The sequence below is a fragment of the Paralichthys olivaceus genome, chromosome 9 (assembly GCF_024713975.1).
Source record: "Paralichthys olivaceus isolate ysfri-2021 chromosome 9, ASM2471397v2, whole genome shotgun sequence".
Taxonomy (NCBI): domain Eukaryota; kingdom Metazoa; phylum Chordata; class Actinopteri; order Pleuronectiformes; family Paralichthyidae; genus Paralichthys; species Paralichthys olivaceus.
Genome location: NC_091101.1, coordinates 8,490,360 through 8,514,751, shown reverse-complemented (window position 1 = coordinate 8,514,751; position 24,392 = coordinate 8,490,360). Strand labels below are relative to the sequence as shown.

The 24,392-nt window shown below is 41.9% G+C and overlaps 3 protein-coding genes and 1 long non-coding RNA gene across 11 annotated transcripts; 1 reads left to right on the top strand and 3 right to left on the bottom strand.

The window, feature by feature from the left end:
* Positions 1-100: 100 nt before the first annotated feature.
* Positions 101-8,574, bottom strand: gpr174 (G protein-coupled receptor 174). 4 transcript variants are annotated; one of them, XM_020090529.2, is made up of 3 exons: positions 8,288-8,574; positions 2,428-2,874; positions 101-1,071 (listed from the first exon to the last, which is right to left on the bottom strand). In XM_020090529.2, the coding sequence occupies exons 2-3, from the start codon at positions 2,629-2,631 to the stop codon at positions 262-264; spliced, it is 1,014 nt and encodes a 337-aa protein (XP_019946088.1). In that variant the 5' UTR covers positions 2,632-2,874; positions 8,288-8,574; the 3' UTR covers positions 101-261. The 4 variants fall into 4 exon arrangements, with proteins under 4 accessions (XP_019946088.1, XP_019946157.1, XP_069387285.1 ...); XM_020090598.2 differs by having other exon boundaries at positions 8,386-8,539; XM_069531184.1 differs by lacking the exon at positions 8,288-8,574 and adding an exon at positions 7,632-7,968.
* A 583-nt stretch (positions 8,575-9,157) lies between these two features.
* Positions 9,158-15,095, bottom strand: p2ry10 (P2Y receptor family member 10). Of its 3 annotated transcripts, none has more exons than XM_069531179.1 (5): positions 14,027-15,095; positions 12,158-12,361; positions 11,904-12,084; positions 9,332-10,431; positions 9,158-9,300 (listed from the first exon to the last, which is right to left on the bottom strand). In XM_069531179.1, the coding sequence occupies exons 2-4, from the start codon at positions 12,352-12,354 to the stop codon at positions 9,499-9,501; spliced, it is 1,311 nt and encodes a 436-aa protein (XP_069387280.1). In that variant the 5' UTR covers positions 12,355-12,361; positions 14,027-15,095; the 3' UTR covers positions 9,158-9,300; positions 9,332-9,498. The 3 variants fall into 3 exon arrangements, with proteins under 3 accessions (XP_069387280.1, XP_069387281.1, XP_069387279.1); XM_069531180.1 differs by having other exon boundaries at positions 12,158-12,322; positions 14,027-14,347; XM_069531178.1 differs by lacking the exon at positions 14,027-15,095 and adding an exon at positions 12,588-13,128.
* Positions 15,096-16,648: 1,553 nt separating this feature from the next.
* Positions 16,649-23,182, bottom strand: lpar4 (lysophosphatidic acid receptor 4). 3 transcript variants are annotated; one of them, XM_020088202.2, is made up of 4 exons: positions 22,886-23,156; positions 21,318-21,467; positions 17,852-18,638; positions 16,649-17,741 (listed from the first exon to the last, which is right to left on the bottom strand). In XM_020088202.2, exons 3-4 carry the CDS (start codon positions 18,425-18,427, stop codon positions 17,253-17,255), a joined length of 1,065 nt encoding a protein of 354 aa, XP_019943761.1. In that variant the 5' UTR covers positions 18,428-18,638; positions 21,318-21,467; positions 22,886-23,156; the 3' UTR covers positions 16,649-17,252. The 3 variants fall into 3 exon arrangements, with proteins under 3 accessions (XP_019943761.1, XP_069387282.1, XP_019943688.1); XM_069531181.1 differs by having other exon boundaries at positions 21,336-21,467; XM_020088129.2 differs by lacking the exon at positions 21,318-21,467 and having other exon boundaries at positions 22,886-23,182.
* Positions 23,183-23,232: 50 nt separating this feature from the next.
* Positions 23,233-24,392, top strand: LOC138411353 (uncharacterized). Its single transcript, XR_011243991.1, has 2 exons — positions 23,233-23,374; positions 23,976-24,392. It is a non-coding gene; the product is annotated as an uncharacterized lncRNA (long non-coding RNA).

Below are 24,392 nucleotides of genomic sequence, written 5' to 3'. Positions count from 1 at the left end.
TCACTTTTTTTTTTGCAAACTAGCTTTAGAGCTGTATTAGGGGATTTCCAGTATGCTGTTTATGTTGCATTAGGGGTGATTGCACTGATGGAAATTTCAATTAGAAAGAGCAGACACATTTTTATTGAAAAATAAATAGAAAGAAAAATTCACATTTAAAGTCATTTCTCCCATATTTTCTCACACTTTGCATCAAATGTATATTTCCATAGAGTGCACAGAATTAATGTCAATGTTTTGTGGTTGGGATTTGTTGGTCCTTCAGTGATGCTGCAATCTAATCATCCTCTCCCCTCCACCGATGCAGGACAGTTGCCTGCTGACAGTCCTGCCCTCTGGAATCTCTGATTTGCTCAGTCGCCTCCTGAATTCATCTGTGGTGAAATAGTACATGAGAGGGTCCAGGCTGCAGTTCAGGCTGGCCAGACAGAGTGTGATGGGGTGACACCTCTGAATCAGGTCCCTGAGGGCACAGCTGGCAAGAGTGTTGGCTTTGGCCAAGAAATCCAGGGGCATGGTGACATGGTAAGGAACGAAGCACACCAAGAAGACCGCAGCACAGCTCAGCACCATCCTCAACGCCCTCCGCTTCTCCCCTCGGTCAGAAATGGCCCCCTCCTGAAGGCTGCCCGCAGTCAGACAGGCACAGGCTAACACCAGGATGAGGGGGATGATGAAGCCCACCATCTCTGCTAAGATCAGGAGACTCCAGGCTACTGGAGCACTGACAGACCTCAGGGGCAGCTCTGAGAAACACACCTGACCGTGCGGATCGTTTGAGTCGATGTATTGCGTAGCAACAGGGATCCTCAGCAGAGGGAATGGCAGACAACCCAGACAGACAAACAGCCAGCCAAAGCCACAGATACACATGTCCCCCTTCCGCCTGGATGAGTTGTACCTCAATGGACGCATGATGAGCTGGCAGCGACGCACACTGACCCACACCAGGAAGTAGATGGAGGCATACATGTTGACGTACTTGAGATAGAAGCAGATCATACAGAGGACATGGCCAAAGGGCCAGATGTTGTACAGGTAGTAGTAAATCCGCAGAGGCAGAGAGAGCACCTGAGGAGAAAACACAGTGCAAAGATTTATGTAGAAGAAGAAATTGATTTATTCTATAACCACATCTGAGGTGGGCCTGCACCTGTCCTGTCTTCCACTGTCTTCTTCCTCAACCTTGACCAGGTGATGATTGGTCAAGGTTGAGGAAAAAGACAGGGAAACATATGTAAGAGTCTATAAATAATAAAGAGTTCAATTAATCAATCAATTAATTATTTAAAGTATTTATTCCCGTTGTTCAAAGTTAGTTTTATTGAAATCATGTGGTAGGTGGACACTGATCTGTGTGATTACTATTACTATTCAAGATTCAAGATGTTTATTTGTCATATACACAATAACAGACACAGCGGTTTATTATTGGGTAATGAAATTCTTACTTTGCAACTGCCCGACCAAAGAGCTGTGCTTACTAATATAAAAAGAAAAACAGAAGAAAATATATATAAAATATAAAGTGCATATGCAATGCAAAATATATAAGTAGAATGAAAAATAAACATTATTAATTATTAATTAATTACATATCATATTATATATCAGTACTATTATATATCAAATGAACAAGAAATAAAGAAAGTGGATCTTGAGTTTTGAATTTCATTGCCAGAAATTCATTTTGAAAATACATTTTTCATTTTGAAATACATTTTGAACTTTAAAGTTTGTTTAGATGTTTAAATTCATATTGTGTAAATTGTGTTCATACGAGCTTGTTCATTTACTATAGTTATATATTTATTATTATAGTTATTCTGTGTAACCAATCACTCATTAACAGTTTATATAACAGTCATAGGGGAAGTTAATTATTGACAAATACATTAATAACAGTGATTAAATAAGTATATATATATATAGAGAGAGAGAGAGAGAGAGAGAGAGACCCTGTTTATGTATCAGTGCTGCACTGTGTGCACCACCACACCCATGTCAGCTGAACCCTCCTGCAGCTCATAAGGTTTTTTCTGTGACATGCTGTTTTCTCTGCCTTGTCTCGCCTTCCACAGATAACTGGCATTTTTAATAACATTTTGAGCGGTGGAAATTTTAAGCCGGATGCGCTTTAAAATCTTTATAACCCGTGAAGCTTTTGCTTTTGTTGGTTGATAGTTGTCTTGTGTTACCTCCAGGTTTGAGGAATCTCTAATTCCCTTATAATGATTCTTCTTGCTTTACAAGTCCTTATGAGTCAACGAAGTTCTGAATGTATGAAAAGTAGAGAGGTGCCCAAACTCGTCACAAGTACTGTTTGTATTATGTTATTTAAGCTCATGTAAAGGCTCATTTTCACCTTAAACTTTTGCCTATGACTGTATATGAGTAAATATAAGTAAGACATGGAGGGCTTGTTACCTGCAGCAGGTCGGCCACAGCCAGGTTCATCATGAACACCACAGCCTTCTTAGTTTCTCTGATGTAGACCCCGAACACCCAGAGCGCCAGCACGTTACCCAGCAGGCCAGGTGCTAGGATCACACTGTACACCACCGCATACACGTAGTGCTGGTACGTGCGCAGACCTTCACTGTTTTCACAGCTTTTATTAGTAAAGTTCATCTTAAGCCGAGGGCTGTTTACTGTTGAGCTGCCTTGTGAACCAGCAGGGAGCTTGTATCAGGAAAGTTGCTTGTAGTCTTGTGATGGGTTTGTCGGAACATCCATGCTGTCCACAGTTGCGAGGAGGGGTGGCCGCTATTGTCCTGTTATCCCCTTCCCAGAGAAATAATCGTTTTGGTCAAAGCTGAAATTTTTGTCGTGCACTGATCAACTGGTGGTCCTCATCACTAAGACTGTGGTATCCTGGCAGAGGAGAGAAAAGTCAAAGATGAGTCAAGAGAAGAGTTAAATAAAGGACATTTCTAGCAAAATAAACAGCGTCCAAAAGCAGAAAAGAACAGTCGGTGTCAGTCTGAATGTTGACTGTCACCTCACATTAACAAGGCCTGTGTCTGTTACTGTGTCTGCCTCCAACACCAAAAACAAGATGACACAGATGCTTTACTTTAATGTTGAAGATGAGAGCTATGATGCCTGTCCTATTTCACCACATGCATGCTGGGATTAGAAAACTGCATGTTTAGGAAACTCAGATTGCAGTATCTATTGCATAATGCATGACAGTCTCAGCTACTGATGAGGGACCTTTTCAGTACAACACATAATACACACACACACAAACAAACATGCAAATACCCTCAAATTTGGCAGCCATGACCTCTGCTTGCTGCACCACATGCGTACACTGTGCAAATTATTGCCGGGGCATTGACAGTAAATAGGCAAACCTGCAGAGAAGTCGATGTTACATTATAGCATCTCTGAATCATCAGTGAAACTAACGTGGTTTGCAACCAAGGTATGAAGAACAACTCCTCAACTCTCTGTGTCTGTGTGAATAACACATTATGTTTTCTTGAGCACTGCTCGAGCTTGACATTAAACAGAAATGCACAGTAACTGCTGTTCCAGCTTGTAGGTGTGATACACCCACTGCTAGCAGGTCTACACTGGTTCAACGTGGGTAAACTTACTTTACACTAAGACCCGTATAAACGAAATAAGAGTATGTACAACAATGTGAGTTATAAAGATCAATCTGTATCTTTAGTATCTAACTTGACTGTGTTTACTACAAAACAAGCTCACACTGCTCATAGCTTAAATTTTTAGGGGAGATTTCTAAATTCCCTAATGGCCATTTGGACTGGGTTAGAAATAAATCAATAAAGGTTTAATGATCAGATATATCTTTTTTGGCCCCATCTAGTACAGACAGCAGCGTCCACTCAAACCACAGCCACACAAACCTCTAACTGAACATGAGAAATGACATGACATGACAATGACATTAACAAGATGTACAGCTATGTTCTTAAGAACACACTTTCTCCTCTCAGCTCTATTCTCTTTACAAGCTTCTCAGCTGTGGTGGAATCAACACACAGAAAAAGTACTAAGCCAATGTTATAAAATGACATCATCATGATAAGGTGCATAGAAAATTGCATTAAAGTAGAAGCACTGTGAGTATACGCACCAAAATGTAGTATGAAAGAAAAAGTAATGGTTGTGCTGATGCGTCAATGCATGCATGTTGCAACTATGACTTCATTTACACTCCACTGCATTGGTTTCTAACATTGGCGTTGGGTTGGGATGGATCTGAGGTACAGTGATGATTCATAGAGGAGGAATGAAGAAACGGCTGCTGCAACATTTTTTTTATCAATTTTACAGACTTTTCTCCTTTGTTCTTATAGTGATCAATTATAACTATGAGGCCAACTGACATGTTTGAATTGACTCTTTGATGCAATTAGCACTTGATAAGGCAAGACATATGGGAAATGACAAGGGACAATGTCATTTTATTTTTCTAGAGAGTCACAAGCTAAAAGGGTTTGTGATCACAGAACGGCACAGTCACACACCCATGAATGTAGCAGTTTCCAACCCTCGCCTCCCCGTCACTTCCAAATTATTTAATTCAATCCAATTCAATTCAATTTTATTTGTATAGGGCCAAATCCTAATATACATTATCTCAAGGCACTTTACATAGAAGGTCAAGACCTGAAAATCTTATATAATATAGAGAAACTTTGAAAATCCCTCATTAACAAGGCGAAACCTCTAGAGCCAGGCTCGATGTGGATGTTACAGTTTAGCATCTCTGAAGCATCAGTGAAACTAGCGTGGTTTGTAACTCCACCAAGATATGAAGAACAACTCCTCAACGCTCTGTTTCTGTGTGAATAACACATTATCTTTTCTTAGACGTTGCTTAAGCTCGACAAGTATCAGTGAAACTAGAGTGGGAGCTGGTTCCACAGGAGAGGAGCCTGGTAGCTGAATGCTCTACCTCCTATTCTACTCTTACAGACTCTTGGAACCACAAGAAAGCCTGTGTCTTGAGAACGAAGTGATCTATTTGGATAATAAGGTGTTATGAGCTCTTTGATATATGAAGGGGCTTGATTGTTAGGGCTTTAAATGTGAGGAGCAGGATCTTGAGTTATATTCTTAATTTTACAGGAAGCCAATGTAGAGAAGCTAAGAGAGGAGTAATATTATCTCTCCTACTAGTTCCTGTCAGCATTTTGGACCAACTGGAGGCTTTTCACAGATTTCCTGGGGCATCCTGATAATGAAGAATTACAGTAATCTAGTCTACAGGTAACAAATGCGTGGACTAGTTTTTCAGCATCCTTCTGAGACAGGATGTTTCTAATTTTCCTAATATTGCACAGATGGAAGAAAGAGACTTGTTTTATGTGTGGGTCAAATGACATGTCCTGGTCGAACATAACTCCAAGTTTCCTCACAGTGGAGCTGGAAGCCAAACTGACACCATCCAAGGCGACTATTTGGTCAGACAGTGATTCTCTGAGATGTTTAGGGCCAATTACAACGACCTGAGTTTTGCCTGAATTTAGTAGTAAGAAGTTTATCGGTCCAAGGACGGAACCTTGTGGAGCTCCAGGACTAACTTGCATGTGCATGGAGGGGTCATTATTAACATTAACAAATTGAAATCTATCTGATAAATATGATTTAAATCAGTCTAGTGCAGTTCCTTTAATCCCTACATTTTGTTCCAGTCTCTTTGACAGAATCTTATGATCTATGGTGTCAAATGCTGCACTAAGATCCAACAGGACGAGTATGTGTGTTCATCATCTGATGCCATGAAAAGATCATTAGTGACTTTTGATTGTGCTGTTTCTGTGCTGTGATGGATTCTAAATTCTGTCTGAATTTTTTTCAGCAAACCTTTACTATCGAAGTAATCACACAGCTGGTTAGCAACAGCTTTTTCTAGGATGTTGGAAATGAAGGGCAGGTTTGATATGGGTCTATAATTAGCTAAAACCTCTGGATCAAGCATAGGCTTTTTAAGCAGAGGTTATATTATAGATACCTTAAAAGCTTGTGGTACGTAGCCGGTTAACAAAGACATATTAATCTGATTTAATATGGAACCATCAATTAGGGGGAAACTTCCTTAAAAAGTCTAATTGATAAGTTGTTGGTTTAGATGATGAAACTAATAATGTCAGTTCAGGAAGATCAATAGAAGAAAAGTGATTCAAACATAAATCTGGTGCTACAGGTGGGTCTATGGTTTCAAGACAAGACAATGTATCTGTGCTATTCATGGGGAGGAGGTGGTGGATTTTATCCCTGATGGTTATCATTTTATTTGTAAAGAAGCTCATGAAATCATTGCTTCGCAGGGTTATAGGGATAGATGGGTCAGTAGAGGTGTGACTTTCTGTCAGCCTGGCTAACTGGGGTTGTTCTTATTTTCTTTTATTGACAATGAATAGTAAGAGGTTGTGGCATTTCTGAGTGCTTTCTTGTAAATCATCAGGCTATCCTTCCAGTGTAAGTCATATTGACTAGTGGCCTGCCACTTCCTCTCTAACTTCTGTGAAAACACGTGTTTAAGAATTATACCATGGAGCTAATCTCCTTTAGCATGGCGACAGCGTCAAGGGTTGTTTTTAATGAGGCTGCTGTACTATTAACAAAGTTATCAACTAGTGTGGGAGTAAAGTTTTGATAACTTTCCTGTATTGTACTGACACATGGCTGTGAGATAAGTGTAGAATGAGATTGCTGCAAGCCCTCCCCCTCTGCCTGTGCTTCGAGAAGTGTGAGTGTTAGTATGAAATATTATGCAAGATTTGAGGCGACGAAAAAAACAGTTGCTTTCTGTTTCAAAGCAAATCGGCAGCGTATCATCGTGCTGAGAACTTTGACCCACAATATTTGCCTGTGTTTAAATATGTGTTAAATGGAAAAGTAACTTTAGCTGTAATATTAATAAGTGATGACAACAGCAACTTAGTAACTTATGTGCAAAAAATTTGAGGCGACGTTCATGTGAGTTTTCCCCTTTTGAAACTCATTTTTCAGATTATTCTAACACCACATGAACAAAGTCACAATATTAAAAAGTTAACGTTACCTGATTGTAGTACACACATTGTGCATTGGAATAGATTTGTGTTGAAGCACAAAATGGATGAACTTTTGTAAAGTACAATTATACTTAAGTACAGCAGGGTAAGTATTATTTCCACCAGTGTTTTCCACATCAACAAGCAGAGGAAATTTGTATAAGTAAAGAGGAGATGTCGTCCAGTTTGGATGCAGCACAGGTCTGCTTGAAGAAGTATTAACTCCTCCTAATCACTCTGGTGAGAGGGCTCCGAGGGGACTTCCCTGCAGTCCAGTCTCTTCCTCTTAGCTTCATTCACTTTCGACCTTGGTGTGCTCTCTGTTGTGATTCTATTTTCATAACACTCACTTCAAATGAACAATAAGCTATCAGGACACATCACCATCCTTTGCTGTGGATATGTGGTTACACTGAGAGACAGTGGGTCAGTGGTATATGAAATGTGTGTTTCAGGGAGAGTTGCAGCTCTACCGTAGGATCCAGCAGTTTAGGTCCTAAGTGTCAGATCTTCACAATGGAAATACATTATTTTATCGGCTGTGATTCATCTCTCTGTGGGCTGTTGGTGTGTTGCAGCATTTCCACTCACACTCGACATCTGGCCTCATGTATCAGCTCCCAGGTCTGTCCTATGTGTGCTGCTGCAACACACACAACCTGACCATGATGATCCTCCATCACCGAGGCAACATGCTGCGACTTTATAATAACACAGAGAGAGCATGGTAGATACACACACACACACACACTCTGTCACCCCTTCTATCACATGCACTCTCTCTCTCTCTCTCTCTCTTCGACGCACACACAGACACACACACACACTCCCTCTCTATCACATGCACTCTCTCTCTCTCTCTCTTCGACGCACACACACACACACCCCCTCTCTCTCCCTCTCTCTCTTACACACACAAACAGACAGACTCCTCTCTCTCACATGCACACTCTCTCTTGACACACGCACACATACACACACACACACACATATACACACACATATACACACACACTCTCTCTCTCTCTCTCTCTCACACACACACACACACTCTTTCTTTCTTTCTCACACACACACACACATGCACACACACTCAACATTACAGACATTCCACACGTTGGAGAAACACATGATATCCCCCATGAGGAATGACTCCACACTGAAAGTATCCAGCCTCTCACACTGAAGCTCACATTCACTCTTCTTTTCTTGTTCCAACAGAATTCATAAGATGTACAGAATCTCACCTCCGTCTTTAAACTTGGAGCCACAGCGCATCAGAAAGCAGCAAGGTGAAACATCAGGCAACACACACACTTCATCCCTTCCCTCTCCCTCCTCTTACACGTCATCTGTCGTTCTTCGTCACACACAGCTCCGTCTGTTTCTCGTTTAATGTGATTTCCTGTGTTGGTCTCTCACTTGGTTTCTCTAACTGTCTCTATCTGCTGCTCTCTCTCTATGTGTCCTTCTACTGCTCTGGTTTTTTTTTTAGCACACAAAGGGCTTCCTGCTAGTGTAGAGGTGTGGTTTAGAAGCATGTTTGCCAGTATAACTTCTGCTAATATACTCATCACCACTTTTTTTTCCCCTTGTGGACCACTTCTGATCTGCTCTTGTAATGTTCTTGTAATGATAATTCTAAAATGTTTACATGGCTTAGAATCAGAGCCAAATTGAGAACATTTCTTTGCCTTTTTGAAACTGTTTGGTTTCTTTCTGACACATATTTCATAAAATTATATTTCCAGTGATTATACACCAGATAAAATGCTGGAGCATGACAGCAAAATGATAGTGGGCACATTATGGTGAGTGAATCATCAGACACCTGGCGCTTCTTTCCTAAGGTGGGCTGTGTGGAGGTGGGGGTTCCTCAACGTTGGCTCACACTTGATTTAGCAAATGCAAGAGGAGGTGTGTGGTGGGCGGCAGAGTTTTCAGTTTAAAAGCCGACCTCAGAGCCTAGCAGTTACTGGTTTTTCAGGGCTGCACCAACTGTCTAAACCACTGCATTGCAAGAAGAGGAACAGCTGAAATGAGCTGGCACCAGTTTGCATTTGCTACCACGTGAGGAAACCTCATCCTCAGATGCAATAACACATAACAGCATCAGATAAGACAGAAAGCACAGCATTTTATTTATCACCTACATACATGCATTCATATACAGCTTTGACAGTTACAATATAGCTTATCTAAAGTTGTGGCATTTTTACTGAGACATGGTCTGAGGGCAGGAGCTAAGATACAAGAAAAACTTACCACCTGGGGCAGCGAACATGAAATACATTCTCATGAAACACATATATACATCATTTCAGTTCAAAGACTTTGATCCAAAGGACACTGATGTCAATGCTCTGCAGCATGAAATCATCTTGTGCTGTCAAGTTTAATACAATGCATCATGGAGATGTTTGTGTTTGTCATGTTTAGCTCTTCCTTTCTATTGATTCTACTCTCTTTCTGAAAAGTAACTCTCCATGCTTAACACCCTGCAAGGTGCTGCGCGCTGACTCGGGGAGCTGATCGGTGAGGAGAGGAACGAGGAGAACGAGGAGGTGCGTCTGGCGAGGTGCAGCCTGAACTCTGCTGTCAGAAAATAATAGAGCAGCGGGTTGAGACAGCAGCTCAGGTTCGCTATGCACAGAGACAATGGGTGGAACTGAAGCACAGCATGTCTGGTGGCACAGTGCTTTACCATGTCCTGTGACACCATCAGGTAGAGCAGGAAGTTGAGGTGGTAGGGGGCGAAGCAAAACAAGAAAAGGGCTGAGCAGCCCAGCACCATACGCAGGGCGCGTCGCTTCTCACCGTTTGTCTGCTTTTCATGGAATTTATCTATCTGACCAATGGAGGTGACTGATTGAAGTCGGCTGCGTACAGAGGAGTTCAGAGAGGTTGAGCTTTGCTCAACCTGGGTCTGTCTTTGGTTGAGGGACTGGAAGATGCGGATGGAGCTGTAAATGATGCAGGCCAAAGGAATGAAGAAACCAAACAGCTCAGCTAAAGACATCATGGTGATGGCCAGAGGAAGAGACAGACGCCGCATGGGCAAGTCTTTAAAACAACCCACCGTGGCAGAACTGGGACTAGAGACTGGCCGAAGTCCACTGGGGCTTACACTCAAATGCGGTGCTAGTTTGGTGTAATCTAAGGGATGTTGGGTAGAAGTGACCTCCATCAAATATGACATGTTAAAGATTGTCTGCGTACTGACGCTGGCCCCGGTGGCATTACTGTTGCTCCGCATCAGAATGAATGGCGAGCAGCCCAGGCTGACAACCACCCACACTATAACACTGATCAAAAGGTCGTAGCGCCGTCTCCACTCGCGAGCAGTGAACGGTTTGAGCAGAAAGACGCACCGCTGCACACTGATACACACCTGGAAACAGAAAACAATGACATGAAATCACCTGCCACATTAACAGAAGGAAAAACTGTTCTGACATGAGGAAAAGGGAATCAGTGGTCTAAAAGCAAAAGACTTCCTGTCATTCCCCAGGACGTCATCAGGATATTGTCTGCTAGAGCATTCTAGTAGCTGTCAACTATTCCAAGAAAGTAATTGTGGTTTTCCCAACACTTAATGTGTTTGAGAGAGAGATGGTGCAGCTGCTGCAGATTCATCTGCTCTAAATGTGTTTGTGCTGCCATATTCATACTGGCTCTTGCATCGCAAGTATAGTTGCTCATATGCTTGCTGTGTACTACGTTTGTACTTTGCATGTTACTGGAGTTTTTCACTAGGGGGCACACCACAGAACTTAGACCGTATAAAACTACGGTAATTGACTTTTGTAAATAGAAAACATGGCAACACTTGAAGTCTTGTACTTCCCCTGACATCATTCTCTACCATCCCTGTGCATGCTGCATCTTGTGGATTTGTCACGTTTCCTATGACTTGCACAACATACCAAGAGGACACAGGATTCGTGAGGCACCCATTATGTGTATGCTTAGTTAAAAACAAGTATATCTCTGGCCTTAGAAGGATAGTTCATCGAAAAAATGAAAATTCACTTGTAATCGACTCACCACTATTCCGATGGAGGGATGGGTGAAGTGTTTGAGTCCACTAAACACTGAAGGAGTCAACCTCTTCTTCGGACGTAATAAAACAACAGAAAAAACATAACATGCCTCCATACTGCTCGTGTGGTGTCATCCAAGTTTTCGCAAGCCCCTAGCTTCATATTCTACTCAAAAAGAGGTCATTTACACCGTGTTTTTAGCCTAACAGTCCATAACCTGAAGTGCTAGCGAACGTAGCCAAAGTGGATTCCCCAATTGTGTGCCCGAGGGTACATGAACACACCACAGAGGAGGCTATCAGAGGTAATTTAGGCTTAAAACTTGACGTAAATGATGTAATTTTGAGTCAAATATAAATGTCGGGGCTTGCAGACACTTGGATGACACCATATGAGCAGTAATGAGGCATGTAACTTTTTTTCTGTTGATTTAATACGTCTGAAGAAGAGGTCACAATTGACTTGAATTGTATTCAGTTCAGCTGCAACACTGATAACCCTGAGACTCCAGAAGTGTTTTGTGGACTAAAACACTCCGTCCACCCCTCCGTCGGCATAGTGGTGAGTGGATAGTGAGGGAATTTGAATTTTTCGGTGAACTATCACTTTAAAGACACAGGGCCTATGACTTGACAACTTCTTTTCTAGAACAACAATCCATGCTGCATATCTGCTGCAGATACATTGCCACTGCCACTGCTGAATTACTGCACCTTGCTAAAACCACAGATGAAGAAATAGTCTACAATGATGCAGAGTTTTGACTAGAGGTTTTGATAGTCGACAAGTCTGTTAAACCCCTAGGCTACTGTCTGCTTACCAGAAACACTATGGCGGCGTACATGTTAAGGAACTTGAGGTAGAAGCAGAACAAGCAGAGGCCTCGTCCAAAAGGCCAGCTGTGTGTGATGTAATAATAGACCCTGAGGGGCAGAGAGAGGATGTGGGCCAGGTCAGCTACTGCCAGGTTGATCATGAATATCACTGCCTTGGTCTTCTTACTGCAGAGCAACATAGAGAGGGGTAAGTCGAGTCCAGAATATGTGTCTCATTATATGAGCCTGCTATGTGTACCTAATATGTCTGCAGAGGACCCAGAGAGCAGTGGTGTTGAGCAGGAGGCCTGGGATGAAGAGCAGCAAGTAGAAATAGGTGTACATCTTCTCCATGTGCTGCTCCCAGTGGGTCATGTTGTAGTCACATGATGAGGAAGAGTTTACCAGGGACTCCTCCCACGACCTAGATGTATTCAGAGACATTCCCTTGCTCATACAGACTCTGGAAGAACAATTAAAAAAAATTAACCATTTTCCAACAGTCCTGAAACACTGCAATGAAAATTAATTGTGGGTATGTACTGACACATTATAGTTTATGCACTACACTGATCATTAATGAGGCACTGTTTTAAATGTGTCATATGTTTTAACTTGTGGCTTTACAATCATATTGAGCCTTTTTCTGATGATCTATAAATCAGCTATATGTCATTGCTCATAATAACCTTTAGTTGCCAGATCCCATTGGCTGGTGCTCCCTCCAGAATCTCACTTCTTTCATTTTTTAACAGGCTCTTTTATTCATGAGGGAAAGAGGATCTAGACATAAATCAATTTAAACATGAATATCTCCACATTAGATGGTTTTTATTAAGTGAGGAACTCAACAACATTCTTTTAAATATGAGGGTTGTTCATAAATAGCTAAAGACAATACAAGTCAACTTGGAGGAAAGTAGCATCGAGTGTGACAGTCCTTTGACCCTATAGGTAAATTTACTGTGTATTATTGTACAGATTTGCTGTGCATGTTCTTCTGTTTCATACAACTTTAACTTCTACCTCAAAACACTTAAAAAGATAAACATTATACTTTATACTCACTGACATTGATTTATATCTATTATCTATACGTGCAAAACATATGATTCACTTTTAAAATATGAGATTTTCTGGCTCCTCTTCAACCAACAACAAAATTTAAATGTTCCTTAGATGTTAAAATATTACATATAAACAGTCACAGCGGTCATGAGCACCTGTCGTAGTTTCAGTATATCCTGTTATTGAATACACACTTTTACTTGAGAATTATTTTCAATGCAGGGCTTTTACTTTATGTCCTAGGATATATTTTATGTAATATTTGGGCACTGCTTAGTAAGGCACTCGTCATAAGTGTGTCTAAGCAAGAAAACATTTGAGGTTCCCTGATTTACTTTGTTTAGACTGTTATATATATATGCAGGATATGGATATTTTTTGGTCATGAAAACGCTGATAACAAGTGATAATGAGATGTCTATGACTGTCTGAAGATTGCAACAGGAAATGAGATAGGAGTTATTGAAGCTTTACCGAAGCATTACCCGTCCTTCTTCCATTAAGACAACACCACACCCTTCCTCCATTGCCCCAGAGAGGGAACAGAGAAACACTGAATGTTTTTTGTCGCTTTTACTGTAGTTTTGACTGTTGCGACAGGCTTCTCCACTCAGCCAATAGACTCCGTATTTTATCTGTACAGTGACGAGTTAGTGACTGTGTCCAAGGAACAGTGACAACTTGCATTTTCCTAACACTGTTGTGTAAGAAGCATTTGTCAGTGTGAAAACATTGTTAAAATATGTCTCAAAATTTGAAAACTTGTATTTGCAATTATTTCTTTAATATAATGATTTTGCCTGCAAGACCACAACAGAGACAAGTGATACAAAACTTACTTAAGAATTTAATGCTAATTTGACTTTAATAATATCTATAATATGAAACTGTCATATATCTATAAATATATAGGTACATATATGAGTTAGAGAGGATTTAATTCCACATCCCCTTTCATCAGCAAAATGTGCATGACTTTGACCACAAATTGTGAGACAAAGCTAAGCAGCATGACTGCTGCACACACATTATCTCTCTAAACAAAAGACTGTGCTATTACCTTTGTGCTCTTCTCTCTTAGTGATCATGGATGGAGGGGACGGACAGTCCCACCAGGTCAGCGACCACCAGTGACCACATGCTTCACGCTCTTCTGTCAACGGCACACTGACGACAACACTCTTCTCTTCAAGATTTGCACGGATGCAAAAGGAGGACAGCTGCAGACTTTCCTCACACACTTTGCAGCCTGAAGAAAAACGTGACAGCTTGTGCATGTGAGCAAGTGGTATAGTTTCAGATTCACTGCGCTGTGGCATCAGGAAGATGTTGTCCGATGTGAGCTGTTGTCATACTCGACTGACTCTCGGTTTGGGTTTGAGAGGAAGAGGAAGCTGTGCCCTCTTGCATGTGAGTGTATTTCTGTCATTTGTGACATCTTCAACAACTTAAAATACTTATAATACAGACAGGTAGAAATTGCTCTCTCTTACATGTGAAATTTTGAAGACCTCAGCAGCAGGTGATTGCACAGTTTGTTTACATCTACCCTGCTGCACTGCCAAATGTCTCAGTTTATTTAGATTGCCAGCCTCCATTTGCTTCCCTTAATCAGTTGCAACACTTCCTTTTTTAAAGCAGGTGTTTATCAGTACGTTTACATCATATGGTAGATTTGTGTTTGGATATTTAAGTGTTGTGCTTCAAACTTGATTAAACTAGATTTTATTTCTTCCAGTAGTGACTGATCTTGAGGGGGAGGTTATTCACACTTTTACAGATAGGTCATGGTTTCAGTTGTGTTCTCTTCTGTTATACTTAGTATACCCCACACAAAAAAAAAAAGATGAGTTGACGGGTTCCCAGGCTCTATCAGGCACCTCTGTGTGTGAGATCTTGCTTGCTTCCTGTGCTGCTGCAGTTTGGTTTCACTTCAACACAGGTCAACATGAAGCCAAGTCAGGCCAATTCAGGACACGCGGGGAAACGTGAAAGGTCAGTGGCGTTCAGTTTGGTGTTTGTTCCAGCTTATGGCCACTAGAGGTCAGAACAACCCAACTCTCACAGCCTCAGTATGCAGCTGTTTTCTTTCGGCACTCAGAGGAGCCCATTGCTCTAAATGAAACATTTGACAGGTGATGTGTTTCAGTTTCATCAGTTGCAACATTCTGTGCCACATTCTAGATGATATGTATTCTATTCAATATGTCCTCCCTCCCACTCCTCTTGTTTCCTGCTCTACTTCTATCCACTCCAGTTTGTCTTCCTCCCTGCTGCCCTAGTATTGTCTCTCACTCACACGACCAGATAGGGTTGCTAGGATCACTCAGTTTTCTTTCACACCCTGTACATACCACAGCAGGTACAGAAGCCTTATGCATTCGCAAGTATGGCCATGAATCTCCAGCTTTATGAAAGAATGGATAAACAACTAGTACAAACACTTAATGTGCCAGACAGAAGTCAATTCATTTCTCCAGGACGAGCTTTAGTGTGTGTATAGAAACATAAAGACTGGTCCATATTGAAGCAGTTGTCACTGTAAAACACCAGCTTATTTTTTCATCTGTCATAGACTGCATACAAAGATTGACACCATTACAGTTCCCAAAAGTGAAGCCAAAGTGTTTTGATCACCACCTGCTTGTTGGGTTTAGTATAGATCATAACTCCTGCCTTTTCCATGTTAGTGGATGGGACATGGACAAAACTAACATGGAAAAGTATACATCTAATAATTTTTTCTAAAAATAGTTTTTTTGTGTCATTTTAGGTAGTTATTATCGAGTTGATGTATGTGTTAATTTTCTGATAAATTTGTTCTGTGATGTGTGGAATGTCATTATTGACAGTGGAGACCGACACATGATTGGTTGAGTATGTGTACAGACAGGACCTTGCTACTGCTGCTCCATCCCACGCTCACTTCTGCACAGACTGACTAAAATGTGCATGATGGCAGATTTCGTATATTCGAGATATGTTAGCTGAATTTTTTCTGTATAAAGGGAAGAAGTAGTGATGCATTGTCCATCTTAATATACAGTCTAAGTATTTGTACCATATATTCTCATCTTACAACTGTTAACAAACCAAATCTCATCTATGGAGCTGTTTGTACTCTGAAAGTGGATGAGATGTGGATGGTACAAAACAAGCAAATAAGATGAAATAGCTCCCTCTAGCTCTCAACTGTCAGAATTGTCAAGATAGACAGAGAGATTTGTCTTGACTGATTGTAAATTTGGAAAAAGGATTTTACCTAACGACCAACAGATTCTTACATAGAATCCCAAACCTGTGGTTCTGCTGACTCATTATTAGTCTGTGCTTTAAGCAGCGTAACACTGTTGTACTTTTGAGTGTGTGTGCGTTGCTATGTGTAAAAGACTTTGAGCAGATCTGCAGTCTAAGGCCAGATTAAGACAGAGAGGGCTCATTCAGAGCAAACAATGGACCATTGCTTTAGTCATAATAAGCATTTGGCCTGTGACACAGCACATAGGCCATGGTCCTCCACCAGATCAGAAACGCCCTCTCCTCCGAGTACAAGCCAACATTGGCTGCTTGGTGAAAATCAAGAGCCGGGATAGTAAAACTCCTCCATGGGTTCAGTCACTCTGACAAAGTCCAGTTTGACTGGATCAACAGACACAGAAATAATAAATGTCGCCAGAAAAAGTATTTTTCAAAAAAGACATTTAATGGCCTCAAACTTCAACATGAGACACATTCGACTCAGCAAGTCAGTGCGTTGCTGTGTTATAATAACAATGGGTCTCACCTCACTAGAAGTGTCATAACATTAATGTCTAACATAATATAATGCACCGTGAAAGCTTGAGCTTTATAACAATAAGACCTAAGGGCTCAGTGTGTTACAAAAGTACTTATCAGTGTATTTCAACAATCTCCATTTTATCCACAATCCAGTGCATTTGTGAGTGTTTGTGTGCGTTAAGCCTGAGTGGTGATCTATGGGAGTCTCTATTAGAGGCTCTGGATGTCTCTGCACTTTCAAAATAGTCCTGATTTGTGTGGGTCTCTGGTCCCCGTGGCGTTCTCTTATAATAAACACAGATACATTCCTGTGTTCTCCTGTGGTGGATTAATCCGTAAAGCCCAGGCCATACCTCAGGACTTACCTCAAGACTTAACTAATCTGCTGAGTTATGTGTTTGTCACTTCCAGGACCAAACATCTGATTGCTTATTTTTTCCCAAAACAGGGCTCCTGTCTTTGAAAACCCACCATGTCCTTCTTTACCTTCCATCTTCCCTGCTGAGTCAGAACTGACTTTCAGACACCTTTGCCTCTTTTCCATTGCTGGCTACAGAGTGTGTGTCTTTGGGGAGAGTATTTGTTGTGCCCTGGATCTCTGTGTCACTGCGGGGGATGCTCTCAGGTCGAGAGCCAGACCCTTTTCCTCCCAGGGTCAAGCTTTTCTGGAAGCTCTCTGAGGTGAAGTAGTAGACCACGGGGTCCAGACAGCAGTTGAGGCTGGCCAGGCACAGCGTGATCGGGTAAAGAGTTCGAGCAAATCGTTCTATGGCGCAGTTAGCCAGGGCCTGGGTCCGCACCAGGGCATAAAGGAAGAGGATAGAGTTGTAAGGGACGAAGCATATGATGAAGATGCCCAGATGCACCAGAATCATCCTCAAGACACGTCTCTTGCTGTCGCAACCATGACCAACAGTTTCAGGGCGACTCAGAGTCCGCAAAACCAGTGAGGAACATACCAAGTTGGCCAGCAGGGGGATGAGGAAGCCCACGATCTAGAACGATAATGAAAAGAGTAAGAAAACTTCACTATGTATCTAAATAACATGTAAACATGGTGTGCATGTCAAACTGTGTGACTTAGAGCCTGTTGCGGCTCACTCACCTCAATAAAGATGGTGATTTTTGACAGGTAGGTCCTCCAGGTGCTCTGAGAGAAGCCCTCGAAGCACTTGGTCTCTCTGTTTTTACTGTTGATGGTGGAGAAGAAGGTCACTGATATTCCTCCACCCACGATTGTCAGCCACACGGCAGCACACACCAGCGCTGCATTCCTGCGTGTGCGTATGGAGCGCGAACGGAAAGGGTAGACTATTGCCAGGAAGCGGTCTACACTGATGCAGGTGAGGAAGAGCATGCTGCCGTAGATGTTGGTGATGAAGGCTGTTCCTGATACTTTACAAAGTCCATCTCCAAATGGCCAGTTGCGTTTAACATTGTAGAAGACCTTGAACGGCAGCGTGAAAACAAACACTAAATCAGATAAAGCTAAGTTAGTCATAAACATTGTGGTTTCGTTGCGCATCTTCATCCGGAAGCAGAATACAAAGAGCGCAGCACAGTTGGTGATCAGACCCAAGACAAAGACCACGCTGTAGACCACAGAGTACAAGTTGTACTTAAAGGAGTCGTCAATCCCGCAGTTCTCCATTCCGGTCTCATTGAGCACCAGGCTAGCCATGTTGACGGCTTAAACAGGGAGGGAAACTCTGCAGAACAAGGGAACGCCAAAGCCAGCGGGAGAAGGGCCCAGTCTGGGCGGATGTCTGGGGATCTGAGGCGTCAGCAGGGGATCCACCAATCAAGGCCCCTCTGAGCCATCGTGGACGTTCAGACACACAAATGGAGGCAGAGACAGTCAGGATGCACGGCTGCAGGGCTGCTCAATCCTCCTGTGGAGAGAAGAGGAAAAAACATACTGACACTTCCTCACAATAAAAGTTACAGACGCAGACACAAACATCTCCAGTCCTCCATAGAGGAAGCATCCAGTACCCAGAAAATGTGCATCATGTGAATTTTGAAAATGGGTAAAATCATTGATTTTTTTCCACATTCATTATACAACTTGAATCATCTTTTTCTTTTTAACATCATCACATTAACACATCATAACACACACATAGCACTCTGCAGCGTCCATAGCACTGCAAGACCCATGAGAAATCTGGTCTGACTCAGAAACACAGCCGCCCATATTCAAAACACAGTACTGAATAAAACAGTACTGAATAAAACAGTTAAGAAGGCACAGTACAAACTGCACATAATGAAACAAAATAAGAATAAAATAATATTACAGAGATGCAGAGAATCTAATTTCACACATGGATTAAGTTAAATTTAAGTGTTTATCAGCTGTAACACTCTGTGCTGTGTCTCTGTATGCTCATAAATGTGTGTATGTGCATGTTCACATGTTATCAGTCAGTATAAAAAGCTCTCATCCGGTCAGATGGTCACAGTCCGAACAGCAGTGTAGCATGCAGCACTCAGGCTGTCGTCAGGACTGTGAGAGGTAAATAACTGTCAGGGAGGGGAACGCACCGTCGACTGGAAGATTATTTTAACTTCAGCGTCAGGATGTAAAGCTGAGCTCAGACTGGAAGTAGTAAATAACTCTGCATGTTTTCTCAGTGGAACAGTTGTGCAGTGCAGGGACACAGCCACAGTAACACACAGTAGTTTTGTTGTTAAACCTGAACAATTAAACTGACTGGACATTGTGTAAGACAGAGATTTATATGAAGCGATTTTTAAGTGTGTGAAATCATACATACCTATTTTTTGTGGTGTTTGAGTGGTAGACAATGAGCTATTGCTCCCATCATGAAATTTTACATTGACCAAATCTTCATAATTCAAAAAGCTACATCTGCACCGACTTTTTTTGTTGTGGTTGTTGTTTACAAAAACATGTTTGGAATTGTTCATATTTAATTGAAATAAAGGACCATGTGAAACAATATAGTTCAACTGGAGACTTGTGTTGATCAGCAGCAGACAACCTGAGTTACAGTCTGTAAACAGAGGCTAATGAATGGATATATATGTATCGAAAACTGGTTTAGTTTCAGTGGGGAAGTTTTGTTGAAGTGTAAAAGCCACACGTCATCTGTAAAGGTGAACATTACCGACTTCAAGGCTATTGGGAATCTTGACACTTTAGTCTTTTTATGTGCTTACTTCCTGGTTACATCGGCCAAGGAGCCTTTGTTACCACTGCTTGTTTGTCAGTCTGTTGGCAGGAAGACTCACACACTATACACTGAACGATTTCCATCAAATTTTGTGGAGGGGAGGGGCATGACCAAAGGAAAAGACCATTAAAAATTTGGAGTCAGGGTTTGTTTATGACTTTTCTTAACACGGCAGGATAGGGAGTTAGCTCTGGTGGAGGTATGGAATACCCAAGCACCCTTCTAGTGTGCGGTTGTCCAGTCTCCGCTCTGTGTTTCATCTTACTTTGTGGTATTTACACAGTTTTTTTCCAACTCAGCCTGTTTTTGGAGATTCTTGTTTTTCTGCATCCCGCCTGTTCTCAAACCTCTGTTCTTCTTGCCAGGATCATCTACTACTCTCTGTAATCTGCCAAGGTCAGCCTGCTCCTCAGCCACTCTCTCCCTGCTCTCCCTCTGAAAACCACTCTGACCTGGACCCTTTGACACCTATCTTCAGTTAGCATCTCTGACTTACTCTGCTTAGTGCGTATAATCATGTTGTTCTCAAAAGCTCTTTGTTTTACCTCCTCCGTGCCTCTGCCTGCTGTTGTACATAGTTTGACTGTGGATACTAGTCTCAGTCCACTGTCAGTAGTTATTCCAACACACAAACACTGTAGAACACAATGACACATATGAGACCCAAGACAACAGACACTGAAATGACTCAAAGGAAAAACAAGCTGCTAATTCTCAAACTCCACGTCTTTCTCAATCCTAAAGGGGAACTCCACCAATTGGACACATCAACTTCAGTTTACAAGTCACAAGGAGAACAACACAGTGAGTGAGAACACTGTGAGTCTGGACATAGTGTCCCAAATAATAACCCTTACATTATAGCCTAAAGAGACAGCACATCTCAGCCTCTGTTCTATTGACTTGAACCATTATTAAAATCTCGCTCCCTTGTCCTCCAGTTTAAAGGAAAAGTCGTTAAAAATGACTGCAGCACCAAATTTATGAACCTAAACTGTCCTTATCTTGTGTTATACAACAGAGACAAACCAGAAGTGAGATGGTCAGTCTTTGGCACCACATGTAATAAAACCCTGAGTGTCTCTGGATGGGAGTGACTGTCTTTTCAACACACACACACACACACACACACACACACACTAAAAACAAAGACAATGCTGTGAGTGTGAGCAGTCCATCAGTGCTGTCCTGTGCCAGCTGTGGTGTGACATCTTTACTGCTTTTTCACACGCCTACCCCAAAAAGCTTGCTTACAATGCCCCCACTGTACCCGCCTGCACCCAACACACACTTACACATGCACAAGTCTCTACACGTGCATACACAAGCAGGCAAACACTTAAATATGCCAGTCCTTACACACACACTCACATGCAAAAACACACGCACACTGTATGGTCCTGTGTACTGTGGCTCCGGCCCAGGACCCCTGACAGTGGCTGGTTTCATATTCTGCTGATGCGGTTCCTGCAGGAAGCCTAGCCCCTAGAGCATTGAATTTGGCTGCTATGTGGTTTGTATCTGAAAAAGAAAGAAACGCCTCTACATCAGATTTGTTGCACAGACATACTTAAGCATGCTGTGGATTACTAGAAGTCCTGCCGAAGGATTTCAGTCTGTGAGCATGTGTGTGTGTGTATATATGCTTCTTGTACAGGTCATGGACAGCTGCACAGGGTTTCCCCCTGCAGCAGGCGGCGACAGTGACAGAAACAGGCCTCTGGGACCCGCTGATCTGAGCGGATCAGGTTCAGGCTCAGCTCACATCCAGCTGTTCCTTTCTCTCACATGCTGGGAGGAAGAAGACAGGGGAAGGGTTGTAGGTGGAGGACGAGCAGTCAGCCAGTACAGCTTATAGAGATAATACAATTTTAACAAGGAATGTCTTAGAAACGTGTCTAAGGTACATCACACAAGAAGTCCTCCAAATAAGAGGTCAATGATCAGTTGAACAGCTGATCAATTAACCCATTAATCAAATGATGGATAAATAAACAGTATTTTGAGAATTAATTAGCTAATTTGTATTCCCTTTACAAACTTGAATATTTGCTAGTTATATTTGTCTTGTATGATCATGTTTTGTATTATATATTCTATATCTTTGAACAGACTTTAGGATTATTAATAAAAAACACAGAAGTCACCTTGAGATCTGAGAAAACATTATGGTAATTTCCGCTATAAACCAAATGATGAATCAAAAATCTATATTAATAACCAAGAAAGAGTTTTCTTGTTTCTGCTTTGATTTTCATGAATCTTATCATATCTTATTGATAAGAACAATTCAAAAATATTTGTTGAGACTGAAAAATATAATGTCGGTGTTGATGGAACGTTTGGGACCATAACATAATTTCTGGGTCTTGTGTGACAGTGACGGTGGTTTGCATTGTTTTATGATCACAACTGCATTAGTTAAAATCCCTGTGATGTACATTAAATCTTCACTACCATGTCAAATGTTCAATTTTTATGATAAAAACAAACGTCCCCTTGTCTCAGTGTACATGTGGTGATTACCCTGTAATTCACTCAGCACACCATTATGAGGCCTTATAATGTGTGTAGAAAACTGCATTAGTCTCTACTGAAGGCTGTTTGTGTTGTTGGACACAGTGAATAAGCTTGTAGATGCGTACTTTGATGATTATAAATGTACAAGTTATAGTGACAAAGTGTCAAATCTGAAGCAAAACATGATCATCTATTTAGAGACATGAAACATTAAATGGGGACAAACTGGCCCCACGGATAATAGGGTTAACTGTGTGTCAGCTGTAACAGGTGACATCTGGGTTCACACAATGAGATGTTGTGGAGTCAGTGGGTACAAAGCAGTTTGTTTCCCTCGTGTGGGAAGAAGCAGCTCAAAAGTTACACATCGTGTTTTGGTCAGATCAACACAACAGAAGGTCGAATGGAGACAAACTTACATGCAGCTGAGGGGATGGTGACAGCTCAGCTCCTCCTGGTGCCTGGTGTTTGTCAGTCTCACAGCAGCCGCTGTCACAGGACTCGGTTTCAATCAAGCCGAACTCCTCAACTCTGCGGATCTAAAAGCCAAGGGGTCGGTTCGAAGCTGGAGCTGCAGCGCGTCCTGCTGCGGGGCTGCGAGTCTCTTCCTTCCATTAATGCGCCAGACGCGCAGGGACCGCACCGCACCGCACTGCACCGCCTGCTCGCCCCCACAGTCAAGAGCGTGCGTGTGAAATGTGCAGAGCTGCACAGGAAACGGGACAATAGCAGCTCGGTAGTCAGAGGGGGGAGGAGGGGGGGTGAACAGAGGGTGGCGGTGAAGGAGGAACAGAGGAGGTGGAGGTGGAGGGGACTTTATTCTCTGAGATATAAGAGGCATCTCTGCTGCCACTGAATCCACTCTCAACAAATATTGTATTCGAGTAAAAAACAACTTTCAAGTACTTGTAAGTACAATTATTGTTATCCATAATGATACATTCATACATTCAGAGACACCAACACATTTTAATCAGGCCCTCTGTAAGGGACTATATGAAAGTTATTGTTTGGTGAATGGTGTTCAGGGTGTTACATTATATATAAAGAAGACCCTCCCTATCTATATTTTCTTCGAAGGACCTTCTTAAATTTGGGGTAAAGTAAAACCTGTCCCCCAAATATCTTTAATCAAGTATTGTTGCTGAGCAGGATATAGGCTGTATATAAAGATCGATAACACGTCCACACTTTTCAGAAATGAAGCCAGGTCATCCACGATGCGAACCCTGCCATTTTGCACATTTGAAGCTTGAGACAGCACAGTAACGATTGGTTAATGGTAGCCAAATCCTGTCAATACTCTTGCTCAACCAATCACAAGTCCATCTACGCTGTCAATTATAACATTTCCCCTGGTTTTTATCTCGCATCAATTTAAAACCAAACTTGTCCGAAAATGTGCACTTGAAAATGTTGTATTCTGATAAGAAACCATCTTTGAGAAATATGTATTGGGTGTGTATTTTGACTTTTTATGTGGTCTATATCCCATTCACCAACATGGAGAGGGCTGGATTTATGACCTACCGCCAGATGAATCAAGAGACATTGGTTTCACTTTTTGAGAGGCGTCATGTCAGGAGTCACCCTCCAGGGATCACAAGACTCCACCTGAGAAGGGAAAAACGGATGAAGCGCTCCTGCCTGGGAAAGGACACACCCCCCTCAGGTGGCATCACTTCAGCCTGATCAGAGGCATTAAATACTGCCTTCCTCCCTTTGTCTCTTTCACCTCATCCATGCTTTGTGTGTCCTGTGAGTCAAACTCCTCTTTCGATATGTGTTTCTCTCTTTTTTACTTGCCTATGCACACTATTTCTCTTGAGATTTTCTGATGTTATATTAATACTTTGTTCTATGAAGAGCTGAAACCACACACAGGAAAAGCTAAGAAAATAAAATCGCTCTGCTTTGACCTCTGAA